The sequence below is a fragment of the Cheilinus undulatus genome, linkage group 1 (assembly GCF_018320785.1).
Source record: "Cheilinus undulatus linkage group 1, ASM1832078v1, whole genome shotgun sequence".
Taxonomy (NCBI): domain Eukaryota; kingdom Metazoa; phylum Chordata; class Actinopteri; order Labriformes; family Labridae; genus Cheilinus; species Cheilinus undulatus.
The window spans coordinates 38871481-38895016 of record NC_054865.1 but is presented as its reverse complement, the minus strand read 5'-3'; the positions used below and the strand labels follow the sequence as shown (position 1 = coordinate 38895016).

The 23536-nt window shown below is 38.7% G+C and overlaps 1 protein-coding gene across 3 annotated transcripts in view; it reads right to left on the bottom strand.

Moving 5' to 3' along the window:
- mybpc3 (myosin binding protein C3) overlaps nucleotides 1-13735 on the bottom strand; it is a 60360-nt gene extending 46625 nt beyond the window's left edge. For all 3 annotated transcript variants that reach the window (XM_041791415.1, XM_041791427.1, XM_041791422.1), the window contains exons 1-5: nucleotides 13632-13735; nucleotides 6867-7136; nucleotides 2310-2555; nucleotides 1719-1793; nucleotides 1366-1514 (exon numbers count right to left, since the gene is read on the bottom strand). In XM_041791415.1, the coding sequence (XP_041647349.1) occupies nucleotides 1366-1514; nucleotides 1719-1793; nucleotides 2310-2555; nucleotides 6867-7136; nucleotides 13632-13656 (765 nt within the window). In that variant the 5' untranslated portion in view covers nucleotides 13657-13735. The remainder of the gene's footprint in view (nucleotides 1-1365; nucleotides 1515-1718; nucleotides 1794-2309; nucleotides 2556-6866; nucleotides 7137-13631) is intronic.
- Nucleotides 13736-23536: the final 9801 nt, after the last annotated feature.

Here is a 23536-nt window from a genome sequence, read left to right as displayed (position 1 = left end):
TATTGAGTGTATCAATGGTTTTTCGAACTGCCTCTGATTGCTGAGATGAAATTTGTGGGGGTCACACAACTTCAATCTCATTTCAGGAATAACTCTAGGTAGAGTACCTTAGTTCATCATGCCATCAAGCTGAACAGTTGAGAGAAGTTTGAAAACTAAAGGTGATAAGGACATAGTTTGCAGAACTTCTTTGCTCATATAGCAATTCTTTAAAATTTGTAATAAAACCAATATAGTGTCTATAAAAAGTATTCACTCCCTTGTGTGTTTAACCCTTTCATCAATTTTATAAATCACTCAAGTTCAATATAATGTGGCTTTTTTTGACCAAGAAATATTACAAAAAAATGTAAAGTCTGCTCTAGCTCTGTCAGGGCTCACAGGGATCTGGTATAAACAGCCCTTTTCAAGTCCAGCCACAAATTCTTTATTGGATTGAGGTCTGGGTTTTGACTCGACCGCTCCAGAACATTTCCGTCATTGTTTTTAAACCGTTTCTTGTTAGCTTTCCCTTTATACTTCAGGTTATTGTCTTGCTGGAAAATAATTATTTTACTCCGCTGTAATTCTCTTGCAGACTGAGTAAGATTGTCCTCCAGGATTTTCTTGCATTTTGCCCAATTAATTTTACCCTCTACCTTTACAAGCCCTCCTGGGCCGGCTGCTGGGAAGCATCCCCACAGCATGATGCTGCCATTACTGTGCTTCATAGTGGGGATGGTGTGTTTGTGGTGATGTGCTGTGTTTGGTGTTCGCCAAACACAGGGTCTTGTCTGATGGCCAAAAAGCACCAAAGAACTTTCTTGCGCTTGACCATGGAGTCTCCCACATGTGTTTTGGTGAAGTCTAGTCAAGATTTATTCTGAGTTTTCTATTATGTGCAATATTCTTTATTTTTCTTGATGATCAATTTAACTGAACTCCAGGGGATGTTCAAGGCTTTTGAATCTTTTTTTGTATCCATCCCCTGACTCATACTTTTCAATAATCCTTTCCCTGAGTTGGTTGGAGTGTTCTTTTGTCTTCATGATGTAATGGTAGCCAGGAATACTGATTAACCAATGACTGGACCTTCCAGACTCAGGTGTCTTTATAGAGATCACTTAAGACACATTTATTGTACTCAAGGGTATCTCTTTTTCACCATCTGTAAGACTACTAGCATCAGTAGGCTGGACCTGTGTTTAGTTGGGTCAGTCACTTCCAATGCTGTTAATTTAGGGCAGCTGTGGCATAAACCTTACTTTGGGTGGTAGTCTAATAAATTTGTTAAGCACTGTATATCCTGGTCAGATATTAAATAATATTAAAATATATTGCTTTTTTTCTGTTAATGTCTCGGTGCCTGTAAATAAATAGATCTACCTTGGTGTTGCGGTCGTAGGCTTCCCTCAGCTGCAGGTGTTTTCCAGACTTACTAGCGAGGTCCATCCACTTCCCTTTGAACCATTTGATTGTGGGTTTCTTCAGCAGTGATTCAGCATTCACTTTAGCCACAAAGATGATGTTTTCACCTGCACATCAAAGTAGATTTTTTTCCTCCATTTGAAATGCAGCCTTGATTTTTGGACTTCATGTTCACTCATGTTAAACATGGTAAGTCTTGAACTTTTTCTCTCTTTTTTTGCACAAATGTAACAACCTTCAGTAATTCTGCAAGGTTGCCAAGTTCACATTTATTAGAAGTGAATGTACAGTAGTTATTTCACATTTCTCACCTACAGTAACCTCTCCACTCTGAGGTTTCTCAGTGAAGAGTCCAGTCAGGTCCTGCCTGGTGTCCGGCTGCACCTCTAAACATTAACAGAGCAGAGTTTAGGTGAGGCTTCAGAACAAAACAACAACTTACCTAAAGCTTAGCCCTGCCCTCAAACACCTCAAGCCAATTGAATATCTTGCAGCAATACAGTGCACTTCGACATCAGGCTCCTAGACCTCCATAGAAAAACCTTAGAAATCCTGATTTTTATCAAAATTTGAGTTTTATTGGGAGTTATACAGCGAAAACTTAGAAAAATAGCCAAATAATGTGTATGTCGAAAAGGCAGTACTGATACAAGGTATCCTGAGAGAATGAAATGTGTTTTATCCTGTTACCTAAACCTCACATCAACACAGTGAAGTGTCTAGTTTGGATGAAGCAGTGAAGTACACTGTTTATACATCGTGTCAGTTGCATCATGTAAAACATCACTTTTCAGCAAACTCTAATGAAATGGTAAGATAACTATAGCTGTGTGACTTCAACTTGAAAATACAAAAAAATATGTTAAATGGAACATGAGCTACTAAAGGATTCAGTGACCCACCCTCAGCAGGTGGAGCATCAGGTGCTGGAGCAGCAGTCTGGTCAGTTGCCGGTGCTTCTGCAGGAGGAGCATCAGGTGCTGGGGTTGCGGCTTGATCCTGTGTGGGTGCTTCAGCAGGCGGAGCATCAGGTGCTGGAGCAGCAGACTGATCCTCTGAGGGTGCTTCTGCAGGTGGAGCAGCAGGGATCTGCTCTGGTTCAACACTGGGCTCCTTGGGTCCATCAGCAGGGGCCTCTGCTAGAGCCTCTGTGTTACAATGACAACAGAGAAAAGTCACACGTAAGAGGTAATGGCCACATATTGTATCATGGATTTTATCAGTTTAAAACAGTGTGTAGAAAGGCCATTTTTTAATTCTTTGCCTTTGCTTTCAGTGAAATATTTTAAACTCTGCTCCGACAGAGTGCAATATTCTTTGGCATACATTTATCACAGACATTTCTTTTGTCTTATCGTTTTGAAAGGCTGGCTGGTTTTCCATGCACTATCAGCTGCCTGTTATGCTTATCCTGAGTGCCTGTCAAGTGCTGGTTACTCATGAGGAAATAATGTGCTGCAGTGAGGGTCAAGGTCGGCGTGCAGACAGGGTAAGAGTGGCGATGATATGAGCCACAGACAGTCTCTTGTAGTGCATTGGGCCCATTAGTCTGCTTCCTTTCTTTCACATTTATTTCCACTTTATCAGATCCAAACAAACGACCTCAGCGGGTCACGCTGACAGAATAATGGGCAAAATATTGTTCTGTGACACACTTAGTACTCAGACATTTGCAGGATATGCTACAACCCTGCACAGTGCCATTCTAGCACTCATGTCCAGATCATTGAAATAACATGTCTGATGCTTTTGTGGAAAAAGTGTCATTTGCTGCTTAAAGTAAGATGAAACCATACATACTGCTTTCATATGGAAAACATTGTTCTACAGCCTGGAAAAGGCCAGCTGTCATAGCTTATGATTTAAAAAAAAAAGTCTATTTTTTTAAAGCAATCAGATCCCCCAATCAGTATGAATTACACTTTATATCTTTTGCTTTGTGCCTCCCAGTCAAATAATAGAGTAGTTTTGAATAAAGTCACAGATATATTGTTTTGTACTGGATATGGGATATTCCTCTAATAAAGGTTTGCACAGAGACTGTTCTAAACATGGAAGTTGTCTCAGTAACATCACCAACTGGTTTCCGAGTTTGAAGCCAAGTGCTCACAGTCGCCATACTGAAAATGATGTAACTTCCTAACTTCCTAACTTTCAGTCAATCTAGTTACAGGTAAAGAAGTAGAGATGAGGCAGACTTTAGGCTTTCCAGTGAACAACTAACAGCCACAACCCCCTCTATTTACGTAAATGTATAACCCCCCCAAAAAAAATCTAAACATGAGGAATTTGAATAAAATCATTCTGTCACAGAAGGCAGGCAGGCAATATCCAAAAAACAAAAGGAGAAGGACCCAAATTGCAGATAAACTCAAGGAAACTGATTTAATAAAACAAACAAAAGAACTTACTTAAACTAATCCACAAAACCAAAAGTCCATGAAACAAAGGAAAAGGCACGGGAGGCACGAGGAGTAACACTGGGAGTAACAACGGGGAATGACATCTGATGAACCGCCACAGACACAGAGACTAAATACACTGGGAGTGACTGCACTATGGGAGACAGGTGTGGATAACGAGACACAGGTGAAACTGGTGAGGATAATCAAAGTGGAGGGAAACTCAGGCAGGAAGCAAAACTGGAATCACACACAAGGGAAGGCAACTACAAAATAAAACAGGAAACATGGAACCTAACACAAGAAGCACACAAGGACTGAATCACAAAACTAAACACTAGAAGCTGAACAAAGGAAACACAGGAGGATACAAAGAACCAAACACAAGGAGGGAAACTAAAACACAGGGAGAAAAACTGAACATGAAACACAGGGAGTAATACTAAACATGAAATAACTAAACAAGAAGCACAGGGGATAAACTACACAAGAAACACAGGGAGTAAAACTAAACATGACACAGGAATTAACTAAACACGAAACACAGGGAAAGTAAAACTAGACATGAAACAAGGAATAAACTAGACATGAAATACAAGGAGTAACAAAACTAAACACAGGAAATACACTAGAAAAACTCATAACCTAACAAATCAGAACCTGGATCATGACACATTCCCTGTCCAGTGCACACCAATTAAGACATTTCTACTATAAAACAGGCATTTTAACCTCTTGAGACCAAAGCTTTTATTAGTGTCCTTTTTTTAAGATTAATTTTTGGGCCTTTTCATGCCTTTATTGGATAGAGGAAGGACAGTGGATAGACTCGGAAACAGGGAAGAGAGTGGGGATAGACAAGCGGTAAAGGGCCACAGGCCAGATTCGAACCCTTGCCACCCGCGTACATGGGTAGCGCCATAAACCTCGTGACCATCTACACACCCAATTAGTGTCCATTTTTGGTATCTCCAGGTTCTTTGTCATTAGAAGGACCTGATGAGTATAAAAACTAAACATCATATATTAGCAAGTCATTGTTGAATAAAAGAGGGATGTCCTCATATGAGGACACTAGGTTTATTTTACAGTTTAGCACAGTAAAGACTCCATTGTGTAACAAAATACAGGCCATTCTACCTAAAAGGTGCAAAAACATATACTCTCTTTTACACTTGTTGCTTTCTTCCCGAGCTATATTAAACCATAAAACAATGGCCAAGTCCCAGTGTCTTCATATGAGTACTTACTGTTTAACATTGTTGTTGCTTGTTACCATTGATAATATTTGTCAAATTGTCACGCCAAACTAAAACTGTTACCAAGAACAGATATCATTCATAAAATATGAAGAGTTTTTGTACCCTGGCCAGTTTTGTGTCAAGACTGGCAGTAGAACATTTTAATGGGAATGGTGGCTACCTTAAATGTACATTGACAAATGTATTGGGCTTCTGTGACTACAAGATAGTAGACAAAGTGTCCATGAATAAGGTTTAAGGTCACATATTTTACCCCTTTAAGACAAGTTTGGTCTCAGAGGTCCCCAAAACATGCCTGTGAAGTTTGTTTCTGAAAAAAACACTCCAGTATTGGATACTGGCGTGTCTCTGTTTAAGCCCAGCTCAGAACGAGCCATTTCTGTGTCTGCAGCTTTAAATGGTAATGAGCTGTCTGACTCCACCCCTGACTCCACCCTTCTCAGGAAATCGATGTGGCTCTCCTGATCCTCCAGCTGAGAGGAAGATCAGGAGAGGAAGGTGGAACTTTCTTCCAAGCGAGGAGGGTCTACGGAGCCTGGGCGCGGGGCTAACTCCACACATGACATCATGAGGGGAAAATCTGAGAGCACATATTTTCTAAAAGGTGGAGAAAGAGAGGGAATGGATTGTTTTGATTCTTGGGAGGTTTGTGGACTGGCCAGGGGCACAAATTTTTGCTAGAAAAGCCTTTAAAAGTGTATTTAGCAAAATATAAGACCTTTAAGTTTAGCAAATTAAGTTAAATGGTGCAGGGAACCTAAAATGAAATGTGCTCATATGAGGAAGGAACCGTTTTTTGCTCTTCTTCACTGACTTCATTTTTATCATTGCTTGGATTCTAAGTTAAAAAAAAAAATAAAGAAAATGTATATATTATATATTCAGGTGTTTAAACCTTTATATAGATTATTACAAATATTATGTTCCATTTTTATTAACCATTTATTCTCAGTGCTACTAGGCTAAATATTACACACTGTCCCTTTAAGATTTAATGCTAACAAGCATGTCTGCTTTTTGAGAAACCTCTTCTTGAAGGTAGACCATGAAATGTGGCATCAGAGATTTTTTTGAAGCAGCAGGCAGATAACCTTGCAAAGCAGATGGATACACCCGTTTCCTTGTTTTTCACTGGGGAATCCATCTTGCAAAGCTCCAATCTGAACCGTTTGGGCCCGGTTAGAAAGTGACAGGACCAATCAGCGACAAGAGGCAGTACTTTCAGGCCCAGCAGAGTCATGATGTAAACAAGCAGCAGCAAGAGCTGGTGCAGTTATGGAGGAAGAGATTAGCGTGGATGCTGCTAAAGCGCCAGTTTTATCAGAACTTGACGACATTTCTTTGTTAAAAGAAGAACAAAAAACAGCAGTGAGTTGTTTTCTTTTCAAAAAACGACAAAAGTCGAGTACCTACATGCCTATAGTCGCCATGTTTCGCATTATTCGTAAGTAGCTGCGCACGCACAGCTTGATAGCGGCTACACCATGTGTTTTGTTGCTTTGATTGGCCTGTAGAGATGTGACAGACAGAATGTTCACCCAATCATACTCTGAGTTTTTTTCAAAGCCTCTGCCTTTTCTCAAACGTTTCCTATTGAAGCTTTCCCAGATGGATGTGTGAACCACATCCATCTGGCGTGTCAGGTTAGCAGGCAGGCAGTGCAGGTGGAAAGTTTTCATGCACGAACATCAAATAAATGCAGTGAATCCCAGAGGCTTTCTCACTAATTGCTTTATTTCATGCGAATGCAAGCGACCATGCACAGGCCCCATCTACAGCATCAAAGACCCCTCACCTGGTTTTGGTACAACCTTCAGCTCAAACTTGACCTTTGAGGCCCCAGCAATCACTGCATAGACATTGGCATCTTCCTTGGTAATGGATTTTATAGTGAGCGAGTGCTTGTTTCCATCCGCTGTGATCATACATTTGTCACTGCTGGTGATGTCCTTTGAGTTGCACTGCCATTTCACTTTAGCGTCAGTCTTCTCTGTCTCTGCTTCAAAGACCACTGAGGACCCCTCCTCTGCCTCCCGAGTCTTTGGTTTCTTTGTGAAGGCTGAAACTGAAGAGGTAAGGTGGGTTCATAATACAAAGAAATGCTTTTCAACATGTCTGCTTTTTGAGAGCCAGTCTATCAAAGAAAACAGATACTATAACTCTTTTAATAACTTCTGTTAATTTGTTGTAGTTTTGGATATTTTCTATGATATTTTCCCCCATTTAAAGACAAAAACAATGAAGAAAGAACAACATATATGTATACCTGGAAAAAAAATACAAATTAAAGAGAAAGTTTGAAAAGGCTATTGTTTGAGTTTTATTTTGTGAATCACTTAAGGAATATTTTGGTATATTTTCAAGTTGGGTTGTATAAAGCACTTGCCAATACTAGTGGCATTATCCCCCAGTGATTAAAGTGTGCATTGCCCCTTTGAGAGGACTAACTTGTTGTAACCATACTGGTTGTTGAACATAACCATAGCAGAGTCCAGCCCTCACCCTCAGCCTCACCCTAACCATTTACTATGTGCATGTTTTGATAGGTATTAGGAATCAACACACAAACGCAGAGGTGCTTGACTATACAACATAGCAGACGGGTACACTGTCTCCATGTAATTTAGCAAGTTTTATGTAAAAATGGGTCAAAAACAAAGTTGGCTCAATTGTACGCTATATTGAACATGTTTTAAAGTGTTTAAGTTTTCATTTTTTATGCCTACAAACACAGAACTTCTGCTGTCACGAGTGGGACTTCTTTAGGACAGTTCGGTTCAGATGATAGTGACTCACAGATGTCTGCAGCCTGCATCACTCCCCATCCAGAGTTCCCAGCCTTGTCGAATGCCAGTGTTACAAAGACAAATTATGTGGACAAACTATACCCGCCTGCTACAACCTGTGTTGGTGTGTGTCTTTTCACATGCACCCCCCCCCCCCCCCAGATATCCAATATACAGTATACTGTATATGTGCAAAAAACACAAAATCATGGGTTTTTCATGGTATGCCCCCTTTAAATGAAGTACAAGTACCAAAACACTTGAAAGACAAACCACTGTGTTCTCCTGCCCTGAAGTCCAGCTACTTTCACTTATTATTATAATCCATCAATCCCAAATAAGATAAACATCAGCAGACAAAATTTACCATAATTTGACTTGATTTCACTACATATACAGTATCTATAAAGGTATCAGGGATGACTAATGATCCTAAATCATAACAAAACATTCACAGTCAGTCTGAAAAGCTTGTAATGGTGTTTTTACTCCCATTGTTTGACAGAGCAGCTGTTGCCTCACCTGCTGTGCTGTTCTCTATTGAAAAGTTATAAAATGTCCACACCTGTCAATTTAAAAACCGACCTAAAGATAGTGACTGAAACTCCTGCCCTGAAAGCAGACATGGGTTTCACAGCGCCAGAGTTTCACAGCGGCGGCAGGTGATTGGCGTCATGAAGTAAAATTCTGGTGTATTTTATTTCCAGGTCTGAATGCTGATCAACATGAAACCACACAGAGCACAAGAAGCCCACGTGTTACAGACGACCTTATGGATTTAAATATAGGGCACATATGTGCCAGACTAATAACCGAGTGTGGCAGGTTTCAGCTGTAACTGTAGTGCAGGTATCACAGTTGAGGGATTAACTTGACTCTATTTTTATGACTCTGGAAGCACAGAGAGAATGATGTCCCCACAGTCTGTCTGCAGCCAGTCTCACTGTTAACACATCTCTGGTGTCAATCATTCATGCTGCTTTAATTTAAACCCTGCATAATCAAAGACCAGCTATAAGCTCAGCTATCATGGAATTTTTGAATTACTTGTTAAAGAGTAACTAAACCCTCAACCCCTTTTTTCAGATGAAACTCCATGGTTATGGAAATTTAATAGTACAGTTGATCATTTAGGGTCCAAATCTTGACATTTTAGCTCAAAATATTTAAAATCTACATTTTGCATTGAAAACATGTATTATGACTAATTTATTTTTTTTAATCTGGTCTGATCTGATCGGCTGATCTGGGGAGTGCTGGTGGTTTTCGGACCCTTGGGACATCCACAGTGGGACCAAGGGTTTGTGGCAACCCTACTACCCACATGGACCATACCCTAGGCTAGTGGTTCTCAACCTTGGGGTCAGGACACCCTTGGGGGTCACGAGACACTGAGAGGGGGTCTCCAGATGGTCTTAAAAAAATCTAAGAATATTTTTTAAATGACACTGTTGCCACTTTATACCGAGTTTGTCAATTTTTTATCCCTTTTAACTTTTTCCCACAAATTTTAACACACTTTGCCATTTAAAACCTATTTTTGTCAGTTTTAAACTCTTTCCACCACTTTTTTCTGCCTGTTTTTGCCACTTCTAGACCAATTCTTGCCACTTAAGCGTAATGTTGCCTCTGCTGACAAATTACTGCCACTAATAAACCTTTTTTTACACTTTTTACACCAATTTTTTCCCATTTTAACCACATTTAATATGCCCAGTTTTGGTAGTTTAACCAATTTCTGCCAATGTGTGTCTATTTTTTCTTTCTCAGTTAACCCTTCTTGGCCAGTTTATATCAATTATTCATCCCATTTCACCAAATTTCCACGCATTTTGCCAATTAAAAGCCATTCCAGCCACATTTTAACTCCCTTTTACCACTATTTATGTCCATTTTGCTAATTTAACCCATTTCTGCTACCTTTAAAATTCAACTTCACCAACTCTTTCAACATTTTTTGCCATTATTAACCCATTTTAGCAATTTTTAAATCATTTTCATTCTTCTTTAAGGTTATTTAGTACACAAATGATTTAGAAAAGATATTGTTTCTTTGATATGAGTGGTTATTTTTTCAGGTTAAATATAAAATATGGATACCACAGCTTAACTTTACAATGGGCCATGGTTTTGCTGACTTCCTTGGACCCCCAGTTTGGCTAGGCACCAGAAAGCTCTTCCATTTATCCCCCTTTATGGATGGCCTTCTCTGCACATGACTATTCTTGATTGCACATGGCTGTTCAACCACCTTCAGGTACAGTGGGGGTCCCTGGTCTCTGGCACCTTTATTTTGGGGGGTCACAGGCTGAAAAGGTTGAGAACCACTGGCCTAGGCCATGCTTACTCGCCACATCCACCCCTTACTCTGCCCTAAGGGTGTGGAATTTTTTATTTCTTCAACAGATTATTTTCCCATGCCTTTAGTAATATACAAAGACATCCAGAGCATGGTAGGGGTTGTGTCAATCCTCTGCACCTGATAGAGCCCTCAGGCAGCTTACTCGCCACATTTTCACCTATTAAGTCTCAATTTTTAGCCCAAACATGCCTAAAAGTTCTGCACAGTACTTATTTGGCATTTAATTCCTTAGAGTATAATGTTTTATCCTGCTAATTAGAAAACAATTTGTAAGTTTTGATACACTTGCATTACTGTATTTCAGATTTTTTTGTAATTTTTAGACAGACAAAATTAGCCATAATATCAGGCATTTGACTATTTGTGTGGTCAGGGCTGCACGGTGGTGCAGTGGTTAGTGCTGTTGCATTACAGCAAAAAGGATCCTGCTTTGAATCCCTTTCTATGTGGAGTTTAAGTGTGCTCCACATTCATGTGTGGTGTGTCTCTGGGTACTACAGCTTCCTCCCACACACCTAAGCCATGCTCATTGACTGGCTGTAGCATTGCATATAAAGCTCTGTCGTCTCCATGTTAACAGATGGGACATTCATCAATTTATAAAATCAAACTATGCATCAATACATTTTTCATAACCCATGTTTTCTGTTTTTTCACTTTTCTACGATGTTTAGTTTGAATTCATAATTTGATGTTATAAAAGGTTGCAATGTCATGATTTGCAGTTCAGTTGAGGAATCCAACTGCATTGTGTGACCCAGATTAGCAGTCAAATGTATGCAATAGTTAGTGGAAAAGGCCTGATGTCAGTAGTGTGGCTTATCCAACTGGGTCTATGGCACCGTCTGAGGCTCAGATTTTAAATCACCAGCCCGATATGTCAGCGCCTGGTGTAGGGGTATTACGGCTCCATTCTAGTTATATTAGGAGAGGGTGCAAATGCATTGTCCTTCCAGCTTTATACACAGCCATTGATGCAGATAGTATTTTTAAAGCTCTGTCACTGAGCCCATAATTTCTTCCCCTGTCAAAGGTTAATAAAACAATAGATTTATAGATCTATATGATGGCTGCAGCCCTATAAACATAAGGAGAGCTGCAGAGTCAGGCGATAACTCTACATGTCAACAGAACATAATACCTGTTTGTATCGCATTGCTTTCATATTTAATCATTATTATGAGAAGCTGTCGTAATGCTTTAAAACACTGACAAACATCCTGTTGATTGCAGGGTGTTAATAATAATTGATAATAATGCTACAGGCTCAAGATGATCATAACTGTGACAGTCCTGAACAAATCCTCCTCTCTAAAAGTGTTGGCCCACACACGCTGCTCTCTGTCACTTGACATTTGATACTTTGGGCTTTACACTCCACAAACAATCCATTCAGACCAAAGAGAAGAAAAAAACTCAGCAAAGTCATTTGTCAAGCTGGAATCCCAACTGGCATTTCAGGATCAGCGGTGTATTTTGTGAATGCAGTGCTGCTGGAAATGTCACCATGTGTGTTTCACATCAGACAATGTTTCCACACGGATCATGTGACGTGTTACTGAGTTCTTGACAAGGCCAGAGGGGTTTACAGTAACTATCTCACCCCTGGACACTAACCAGGGGCAATCCATGGTACATTTGATAGTTTAGCAACCAGCTGGGTGAACAATGTTTTATTATATCATTAGACAAAGAATGAGTTTTTTATATTCTCACTATGCACACAAATAGCTGCTCTAACAGTAACTATTTTTGATTTTTAAAAACCTAACTTATCATTTATACAGCATTAGTTAATTATCTATATCTCATTTATAAACATAATACTAAATACTTAATTAATACATCAATAAAGCTTTATTAAATAGTCAATTCATCATCTTAACCATCATAAAGTAATTTAAATGCTATTTATGAAGACAGATATAATTGCTTTATTAGATAATTAATCAATTTTCAACTTTTAAGTACATTTATAAATCTTTTATTGATGCATTAGTACGGGTTCACTTAGGGTCAGGATAAAAGTTACCAATGCTTTCCTTATGCATGAATAGAGCATAAATAACTGTGATCATCAATAACATTAAATTTTTAAAAAATAATTAATGCTTTATGAATCATAAGCAAAGTGCTTACCTATGTTTTATTAATGCCAAAAAATGCTAAAAGTGTCTAGTCATTATCAAATGTTGATGTGGCACAACCTGGGGCTGGAGGGCGGCCGGAGTCAAGCTTGACACTCGTGTGTCAACAGGCAGCCAAGGTCAAGCTCAATGGTATTTCCTCTGTCTGAGTCTTTTTTTCTCCTGGAGTATACCTGGAGACTGATAGGAGTTTCTGGGCCCTTGGGACACCCACAGCCCAACCAGGGGCTCGTGGCAACCCTACTGCCAACCCATACGGTATCGGAAACCATACCTACGTGCCACCTCTACCCCCTAAGGCCTTTGCACACTGAGTCTGTCTAAATCTCATGTTGATCTAATCATGTTTGCACACTGGCGTTGAAAATTTCGTCCATCATTTATTCCAAAACAGGTTCAATTTTATGTGAATCTTCACATCAGTCCAGGTCATTTAAATGTGTGATGATTAAAAACAGTTCCCTTCTCTCCTGCTCGTTCAGCCCCCTCCTCTCGCTCTCATGCTGTAACCTCACTTTATAAACTGTGCTTTGCCCTTGTATTGTGTGGTTATTATAAACCTTAAAAATTGAACAGATAAAGTTCATCCTCACAGCCACCGTAGAAAGACTGAATTAAAATTTTCTCGCCCTCTCCGACTTGGCAAACCTTTACTCTGAAGGTGTGGACTTTGTTATAGACTTTGTTATATTTTCAGCAGTGTTATGCAGGGACATCCAGGGTTGACCAGGGTTGTGTTAATCCTCCTTCTCACCTGACTGCCAGACAGTTTTACCTGTCAAAGCTATTCCTTATTTCACCTTCAATTTTTGGCCCAAACATACCCCAAAAGCTCTGCACAGTACTGTATATTAAAAAAAAAAAAAACAACCTTTAAACTGTTAAAATATGAATTTGGTCAATATAAATACCTATCATATGTTATATGACATGTTTTATGTCTATAAGGGGCACTGTTTATAACTAGTAAGTAAAATTAGCAGAAAAGGTATATAGACACTTTGCCTGATTGATTAGTACCCTCAAATAAATAAAAAAATATTGAATATATTTTATTAAATCTATTTAATGGCACAGAGACCTTTAAAATATGATGACATAAAGTCACTTTGGAAGTCATTGGTAATATTTTGACAACACAACAACAGGCACCACAGACTGCTCTGCTAAAATACAAAGTTGAACGTTTGACCCAGTGCTGTGTATTTATGAATATTTTCATGCATTAAATAAAAGTCATGTAGTAGTTAAGGAAACATGCTTACCTGCTTTTTTGGGCGGCTCAGGCATCCTGAATGATTTCCTCTCCTCTACAGCGTGACTCTCTGTTCCTAAACAGTCCACTGTCTATCTCAGACCCCGGGCTTTAATACTGCCCCCACCACCACCACCACCCACCCACCCACCCAGCACTCCCTATCATTAAACCCATCCCTCCTGCCATTATATTTCTAGGCTTAACACAATGTCAGAAAAAAAGAAAAACAATAACAACCGCCCCCTTGTTCTCCCCTCCTCAAAGCACATCCCATCCCAGCAGCAACACAGACACCCCCCCCCACCACCACACACTCCCTCTGTCACGTCAGACCCCGGGCTGTATTTCACCCATCCTTTCCTCCAACACCTCCGTTGACTGATAGGCCTTAAGAGGGAGGGGAAAGGATGTAAGGCAGCGGTTAAATTTAGAAACCTGAATCCTAAAAAAAGTCTGTTTGTTCTCCGCACATCTGTGCTGTACCCAGTCACCCTTAAATGTAAGAATGAATGAGAGAGGGCGGTCAGCATTATGGAAACTGTATTAGCAAGTGAGAGGTCAAAAATGTTATGGGTGATTACTACAGAATTTTATCAATTTTTACTACACCAAAGCGATATCCAGGAGAGACGTAACAATCTATGCTACAGTAACAAAGCAAAAATGGCTAGCTACAGCTAAGTCTTATTCATTAACACGATTAGGAGATATTTAAGAGGTTTTATCATGTTAATTTATTCACGACTCACCTGTGTTCCCAAGTATCATCTTCATGTTGATGAAGAACAAGTATTTAAATACAAATGAGGTGTCATGTGATAAGTCATGCAACAAAGGTCACCACACCATTGAACATAAAAATCCCAACAGCAAACTTCGCAAAGAACAGGACAATCTAGTATTACAACAAATTGTTCATATAGATTAAAAAGACTATCTTGAGTATTCACCACAAAACCTCAATATAGACATGAAAAACGGGACGTCAAATGACTACAAGGCTAATTAAAGGTGCAGTTAAACATATCATAATTGCTTAAAACAAAGAAACCCATCATAATTTTTGGTCCTCTTCAGATGCGTCCAGCCATTGCTTTTTTTCTGTTTGTTTGCTTGTTTTACACATTTTAAAAGTAGTTAAGGGGGGTGCGCAGATGGCCCAGCGGTCTAAGGCGCCACCCAAATACACGGGCGCCCATACTCGAATCCAGCCTGTGGGCCTTTGCCGCACGTCTCTCCCCACTCTCTCGTCCTGTTTCTGAATCTATAAACTGTCCTCCACTGTCAAATAAGGGCATGGAAAGCCCAATAATAAATCCTAAAAAAAAAAAAAGTAGTTACATGAACGGATGCTTCGCTATCATTAGCTTTAGCTAAAGCTATCATATCTGCGCTAACTATATCATTTACGTTCCTACATAAGCCAATGTAGCAAAATTAGCTTTAGCAGTGTGAGCTCAGCAAACATAGCTAAAGCTAACATAGCTACATAGATAACATATCCATGTAGCTTACATAGCTGTTTTGTGAGCTGTAGCTAACGTAGATATGTATGCTATCCATGGGCGTCTGAGAGCTACGGTCTGTGTGTGGGGGTCTTGCACTGAACTCTTTATATTTACTTTACAAGACTACTACTATGTTAATCTTATTTTTCTTATATTACTTCAAATATTTACAACAGTTTTCTAATTTTGTCAGTTGTAGCTGTCAGAATGGATGTGAAGTGAAAGATTGCTCCATAATGAAATGGGGACTGCTACTGGAAGTTGCCCTTCAGTTTGTGCTGCTTAAACGAGATTATTCTGACACTTGCTCTTAGTTCATTCGCCCAATTCACTCCCATAATTCTGAAGTCTCCCTTCTCTTAATGTTGCAGCCCCACCAGACGTTTCCAGGTCTCGCCCAGGGTCTCAGTTAAAAAGTTGACTATGCAACAAACAGGGCCTGAACTTGGCGTTTGCCACTGACTTGGTTGTAAAATCAGACCCATGACTGCAAACATTTGGGGGCAGAAGAAACTGGCAACAAACACAGTAAAATGATGAATTTACAAGTCCCAAAAGGTAGAGTGGGAGAAAAATAAAGTTTCTGAAAGCACACAAAACTGTCTAATGCAGGCATACCAGTAGTTTTGCGTGCACACGTCTAGGTTTCTGATTTGATCCCAAGAAACTTCCTCATGCTTACCAGAGACAATGTTGTGAGCGTGAGATATTTTCTAGTGTGCAAGACATATTTTCGGGCACACATGAGACAGTTTCCCATGAAAATGAAAGCCAGTTTGTATTCTGTTAATTCATTTCTGAAATTAAATTTTTAAAGCTGACAGTTACAGTTTTACACGTGCCTATTTTCTACTCTCTAAAATGTATCACTTCTTTTAAAAACCTGCTATGTTTCATTATAAAGTCTCTTCTTCAGTCACCGTGACTGTAGCTGACTTCACTGTTTAATGAAGAAATCGAACAACAGAAAGTACAGACCATTATACCAGTTAGTGTTGTACTCAAGACCACACTATTTGAGACCAAGACTTGCCTGAGACCAGAGTGCACTGAGACCAAGACAAGCCCAAGACTTTTGAGGGTCAAGACCAAGCCAAGACCGAGACAATACCAAGACCATAAAAATCAATTTTAAAACACCATGACAAGGTTGAACAGTTAAAGAGCATTCTCTCTTTAATTTTAGTTCTCTTTTTAATTCATTTGACAGATAAAAACAATGTGTCTGCAACTCTAACGAAGAACAGCATTCATCTCAAATCTAGCAAATTTGTTCAACTAATTTCTTGTAAAAAAAATAAAGTATTTAAAAGCCACTGACAGGTCCAAGTATTTTAAATATCTGAAAATGAGATGTTTATCTAGATTTGTCAGGTGAATGGGGTCTAAAGTAAGTGTTTAGTGTAGCTATTTGTTGTTTTAGTAAATGCTGTACTTCTTATTATCGCATTAATGAATTCGAAAAATAGCAGATCAGTGCTGGTCTTGATGGAAAATCCTGAGTCTGGCAGGTCTGAGGCTGAGTAAAGTGTTCTCGAGTCTGAGACAAGACCAATACCATTCTCGAGTACTATAACACTCATACCAGTAATTATTTAGAATATTTCTTTGTTATAACAGTGTAAATTCTGTTCTTTAGTTTTTGTTTCACTGTGCAGACAGATGCACAGTATTAACATGGCATTGGCAGTGTCTGCTCTACACTGATTCCTCTTTGCCCTCTCATCACTAGGTATATCTTCATCACCTTCATGTTTTTAATCATATAATAAAGCAAATTGTGTAAATGAAGCCTGGAAAGATCTCACACAATCATAATATATTCTCTAATTACAAAAAAAAAAAATTAAATGGTAAGAAATACAAGTATTAGTACATTGATCAAGCTTTAAATAATGTTGAGAAATTATGTGAAGAAATCAGTTTTTCTTTTGTTTGTGACTGCTCCTGTCTTAGCAAATAAACAATGAGAGTTATCCATTACCATTTAAACCCACTAACACCTCAGTTTTGGTGTCAGAAAGTTTTTTTTTTCCTTTTTTCACTTCCTTTTGGTTGCCATTGTGATTCATCTGAAAAACAACTAATTTTTATGCATTTTCATTCATAAGGGGCTTTGCATTGTTCATGTAAGGTTTAATGTATACTTGTAAAGGATAGAGTAGTAAGCTGATGTACTTCCGCACGTTTCCAGGTTGATCAGGATTTATAAAGATGGCGTTGTGTAAAAATGTGTGTGGGCAGAGTGTTGTAAACCTGAATTATTTTTGGTGCAGTTCTATTTTGGGTTTTTGGCATATGTACAGTTTTATTATGGATTCTACACACTGTAATATAAATGAGACCCCAGGCCCAGTGCTCAGCCTGCTAACCTCCTCTGTTTAGAGCACAGGTGTCAAACTCAAGGCCCAGGGGCCAAATCCGGCCCATGGAACAGTTAAATCCGGCCCGCAAGATCATATCATATTTCTGTTATAACTGGCCCATCAGTGCGAGGTCTGCAGATTTCCTCAAGTAAAAAAAAGTGAACTTATGTGGTGTTTTAATTTATATTCATTGATTTATTTTGGTTAACTTCCGGTTTCCGGAGTCTCGTGCTGGCTGCTGACCTTACTCTGCTCTTCCTGAGGCATCCACCCCCCCCCCCACCCCCCCCGGTGCTGTGGAGAGCCCACACCTGCAGTGAATCACTCATTTGACGGACACTACTTAAGATCGGCTGCAGTTCTCTACAGCGCCTGAGTCTTGCAGACCTTACCTCACGGTAACTCCAGCTCCAGGCTAACTCTCAAGATCTTCAGAGAAGTTTCCAGTGCTCTTCAATGATTATTATCAGTGATTTCCAGTGCTTGAACATTTGTGAACTTACCTCTAACGTGCCTCTCCTCTTCTTCCAGTGCCTCCAGCCCAGATCACCGCAGCCAGCACCAGCGCACTCTCTCACTCACCTGGACTCTTGGAATCCCCCCTCCCTTGTTCACTTACCTGCACAATAAAACTGTTTAAACCTGCTCCTTCGTTTCCGCATTCTGGGTCCAACTACACTACCGAACATAACAACTTATTCTTGATGATTTAAGGTATCCTTGATAAGTCACAAACTCTAAAAAGAAAATAAGGAGCAAAAATAATTCGATGAGAAGTCAGGAATGTGGGAAAAGAAATGAATTTGTGTTTTCATTTCACATTTTCAATTTAGCATCTCACAGTTAGGACTCAAACTTAGGATTCTGACTTTTAATTTTAAACTTAGCATTTCAGCTCATAATTTTGACTTCTCATATAATATTTTGAGCTCTAAGATTCATTATTCTAATTTTTAAGTGATATTGTGACTTTTTGAACCAATTATTTTGTATTTTACCTCATATATTCAACTCCAAACTTTGACTTCATAATCCCTTTCGGACTCACAATTTAAAATTTTGGATCATATTTTGTCTTTTAATTTCATGATTAAAATTTTTATTTCATATTTTGACCTTTTGAGTGCTAATTTTTTTTTTTCATATTATATTACCGGTGAAACAAGGTTGACAGTTTATGGTTAAAAAAGTGACCCTGTTAGGCCCTCAGGTTAGACCTGAATCCAGAATCTGGCCCCTGCTGTGATTGAGTTTGACACCCCTGGTTGAGGCTCTGTGTGCTCCATGAGGTGTATTAACCCAACAGTAAACTAATGTTTTGGTTGCATGGATGAATTTCAAACAAGAGACAAAAATGTTAAAAGTGGCCTTCTTGGTTCATGCTGCAAGTGATCCCAGAGTGCTTTGGGAGTAGATACCTTGTGATTTTAGCACAACAGATAAACACAAGCAGACATCTATTTATCCTTGGTCTCAAAATATACTCATTTCATGTGAAAGTATCCAAAATTAAGTAAAATACAATACAAGATGCACAAATAAAATAAATAGCTGTTTTAGGGCATATTAACACAGATAACACCGATGTACAATTATTATATTACTGCATGGTTTGTGATTCAAATGAATGAAAGTCTTGGTAACTCCTAACCCGTGAGGGCTTCTATCACTTGACCATTGAGGGGAGCTGTTGGCTCTTGGGACACTGATTGCTGTGTGTTACTGTGCATTTTTTTCTGTTTTCACACTGCATGTTAAGTTGGTGTAAGTTGTGGCTCCTCTTTATTTCAGTGTTTTTGTATTTTGATCTCAGAAAGGTACTTTTCTGTCTACATGTTCTGTTGTTGAGCTGAATCCTAACAGTTAACATAATTAATTTAAGGTGGTAAATAAAGTCTATTGCTTGTAATTTTTGATAAACTTAATGCAACAAGTCATGCAGGAGAGGTTGAGTATCCACTGCAGCTAGAAAATAACTACACAACTGCACTGCATACTTACATTTGTATAAACTAAACACTCTGATGTGAGACCTTCTCTTTGCTTACACACTATGAATCAAGAGCCATTGTCTGCACTGTGTCAGGATACACAGGCAGATACATGCAAGAAGTGGGTGACAGAACACTTCACCCCTCCTACATTCAATTACCCTCCACGTTCCCTCTAAGAAAAGGTGATGGCCAGGATCTGTGAAGCCAAGAGTTGACCTCTTCTTCTGCTTTTCTAGGGGTTTTTTTTCACTCTGATGTGAGATGTTTTCAACCATTAATGATGTTTGCAGCAGTCATATGATATTCATTTCATTTATTAAAAAAAAATATTCAAGGTAACATATCACACTGTGATCTAAATCATTACTTCACAATCTGGGGTCCAGGCACCCCTAGAGGGGTCCCAAAGATCTCGGTGGTGGGGGGGGGGGGGGGGGGGGTGCCTGCTCTGACATTGTAAAAATAAGATGTGCATATAGTTTGTTTTTGTTTTTTTTTCTAAACTCATGATTAGATATGCTATGTAAAATGGCATATTTGGGCCACCCAGAAAAGATTTAAAAAGAATAAGGAGGATCTGTAAATCTTTGGGAAGAAAGGTGATGTCTCTGACAAAACAACTAAGAACTTTTACAAGAAAACAAACTCCTGGGTTTCCTGTTAAATGTGTGAAAACCCTCATGAATCAATAACTTTGAAACCCGTTCAAATAAAATGAGGTCTTTAACAACAACAATGTTATGAACAGAGACATGCAAAATACATAAATAAATAAGTCAAAAAATAAAATACTTTCAAAATGTTTAAAAAAAAAACAGAATCATTTTTGAATAACGTGTATTTTAAATATAATTTCAGCTAAATCTTAAGAACTTTTTATTATTTTTTTTTTCTCAAACCTTTTTGTATCAGTAACAAGCGGCAACCTCCGGTCCTGAAAAATGAAGCCAAAGCGGAAGTGCAAAAAATTGCAATACCACAAGTGTCCACTTGAGGCTGGCTGCAGGAACACTGGAAGTCCCGTCTGGACACCTGTTAAACAACCACTTTTTACACTAGAAATAAACTGGTTTACAGCCTGATTTTAAAAAAAAACAAACAAACGTGTCTCATTAGCTAGTGTCTTCTTGTGCTCTCACTGTACGGGGGCTGAATTTTTTTTGTACCACAGTCGTTTGGATAATATTTAGGAAAAACCTCACTTCACTTCGATTGGCACGTCTCATTTGATTGACAGATAGCTACGTTTCTGTCAACCAGAATGCTAGCTATCTAGCTGACAGGAAGTCGCGCTTATCGGGCAGGCCATTAAGTTGATCCAAAGCTCAGTTGAGACCGTATTTTCAATGTAGAAGCTAGGGATGCACCAATCCTCTTTTTTTCAGTTCCGATCCGATTCAGATTCTGATAAATATGTGCCAGTACTGATAGTGATTCCGATATATATACATATATATATATATATATATGTTTTTTTTTAACAATTATTATTGTTGTTGGTATAATGTGTGAGGTTACATGAGGCTGTAGTAAACTACCCAGCTCCTCTTATTAAAAGCAAAAAAAATAAAAAATAAAAAAAATACAAAAATGAATTGAATTTAAACGTATTCCAAACAAATTTATTTGAACTACTACTAAACAATAAATATCAGCATTATCCAAAAAATAACAACTGAGTAAAAGTTATAAATCCTGGTCTATAATGCTCTTTAATGAACCCCCCGCCACTAGAGACAGCTGTAGCTTCAGTTAATGGCCACAGCCTTCCTCCCTGACCCTTCGCCAGATACAAACAATGAGACGGACGGCAGTGGCTAATGGCTAACCTGGTAGCGTATAGTAGGAACACCACGGTATGACAGTTTTCCAAAGTAGTAAATGGAAATAAAGTGGTATGTGGGCTGTCGAGGGTTAAGCTCATGTATGATTACTCACCCAAAGTGAAAAGAGGCCAAATACAAAAGCACAATATTAATCTGCAAAGAGGAACAAAGGCGGGCGGCGCTAGCTTTCAATGCTAGCGACGCCCGTTATCAGGCTAACGTCATACCCAGTCTTCTTTGTGTTCTCTCATCTTTAGACTAGTTTTGAACCTTCTAAATATAGATTTATGTTTAATCTACTAGGTTATTATACCACTAAGAACATCCCCAACTAATACTAGCTCAGTTACACACAGACTGTCTCGTGTTAGACAGCGGTGCGTTCATGGTCTACCACAAACTGTAGGATGGATTTGGATCGGTCATTTGGATCAGCGCCGTCAGTCAGATATCCGATCTATTAATTACATCCATATCAGACCCGATACCGGTATTGGATCGGATCGGTCCCATCCCTAATAGAAGCCTACATGGATTGCCTTCAAAAGCCGTTTGAGTCTGCCTATTGTAAGCAGACGGCTGATGTCACACAGGGTTTGTCCAATTCTTTCTACAGTCTATGATCAGTAATGACAAATTTGGAGATAAATAATATATATATATTAAATTATATATATAGCATAATATATAATAACAGGAAAATGAACATTTTCCTCATATTTTTTTAGTAAGATCTATGTGGAAAATTGTTTTAAAAATTTGTATATTGAGTGTTAGCAATATGCAGGAAATAAATAACTTAGGCAATAAATGCATTTTTTAAGAATATTTGCAACTCAGTTTTATGCACCTATTTGGTAGAACTGCCCATACTGTTTCACAAAGGTGTCTTTACTGTTACACAGTAAAATAGACCCACTGTCTTCATATGAGGACATCGTTTTCAGACTTCTTGTTGTTGAGATAACATGGTTAGTAATTATTAGTAATTATTAATATTATTAATATATCTATTAGGCAAATTAATTACACTGACTTCATACACCACCGTTTCTACTTTATCCACCGTAGCATTGTAAACTGGATGAAAGAACAAGCTATACATGTCTGTCTTCAGATGATTATTATATCATAAATCTAAACGATACGTTCATCAGGACTGATTAATAAGACAGCCTTTAGTCTCTATCATATCTCCTCCTCCTGCCTGTGTCTGTTAGGGCTTCTGAGCATGCACACACACTGTCACACACAGAGACAAGCTCTCCCACCTGCTTGGGTCTTGCTGACATACAACGTCCAAAAAATGCTGAATTCATCTAGTAATGCGCAGACTTCCCCAGGTTTAAAGTTTACTCCTGTGTCGCTACTTTAACTTCGTAAAAAGGTATGTAATGGAAACCTCTTCATGAGGAATAGCAACATAACCTTATGAATCAAACTAACACCATTGCAGAGGTAGAGTGACTAAAACAGGAGGCAGAGAGCCAATCAGACAGCGAGCAGAGGTACCCCCAGCGTACAGTATGTCAGATTTCAATGGATAAGATCAGACAGTTACTTTTGAATCAATTATTATTAATGGGAAGACCAGAGTAAAATACTGGCTCAAAACAAGAGTCATTAGCAACAGCAAGATAAGCTGCTTGGCACTGGCAGAGAGGATTTGGCTCATTTTTCATGGGCGCAACCCACATACTCAGCTCTGCTGCTCATCCCACAAATGCATGTTCCTTACAAATGTGGCATCATTTAAAAGGGAAATAAACAGGCTATCCAATGGTAATATTTATCACCAAGAAGCATTGTTAAAAAAAGAAATAATCTACCAAACACAAATTTCCTTACTTTTTGTGCTAGGTTGATTTTAATATATAACCAATTAAAAACAGGATTGTAATGCAGCCCTTCTCATATGATCCATATATGCAGTTAATTATTCACGTCTATAATTAATCGCCTGACAGCACTAGTAATTAAACCTCTCAGGTCCTACTAATCTGCATGACAAATAAAAGCTTAGGTCTCAGGAGATTAAAATCCCTTCTAAAATACATATCTCTTCCCTGCTGATCTTATCATGTTTATACACCTTTGTAGATGAACATTTTCTTGTAAAATATTAGAGGTTTTGTTTTTTAAAGCTGATAGTTCCTTGTTGTGCAATAACAAATATGCACCATGTTAGCAGTGAACATTACAACAGTAAAAATAAACA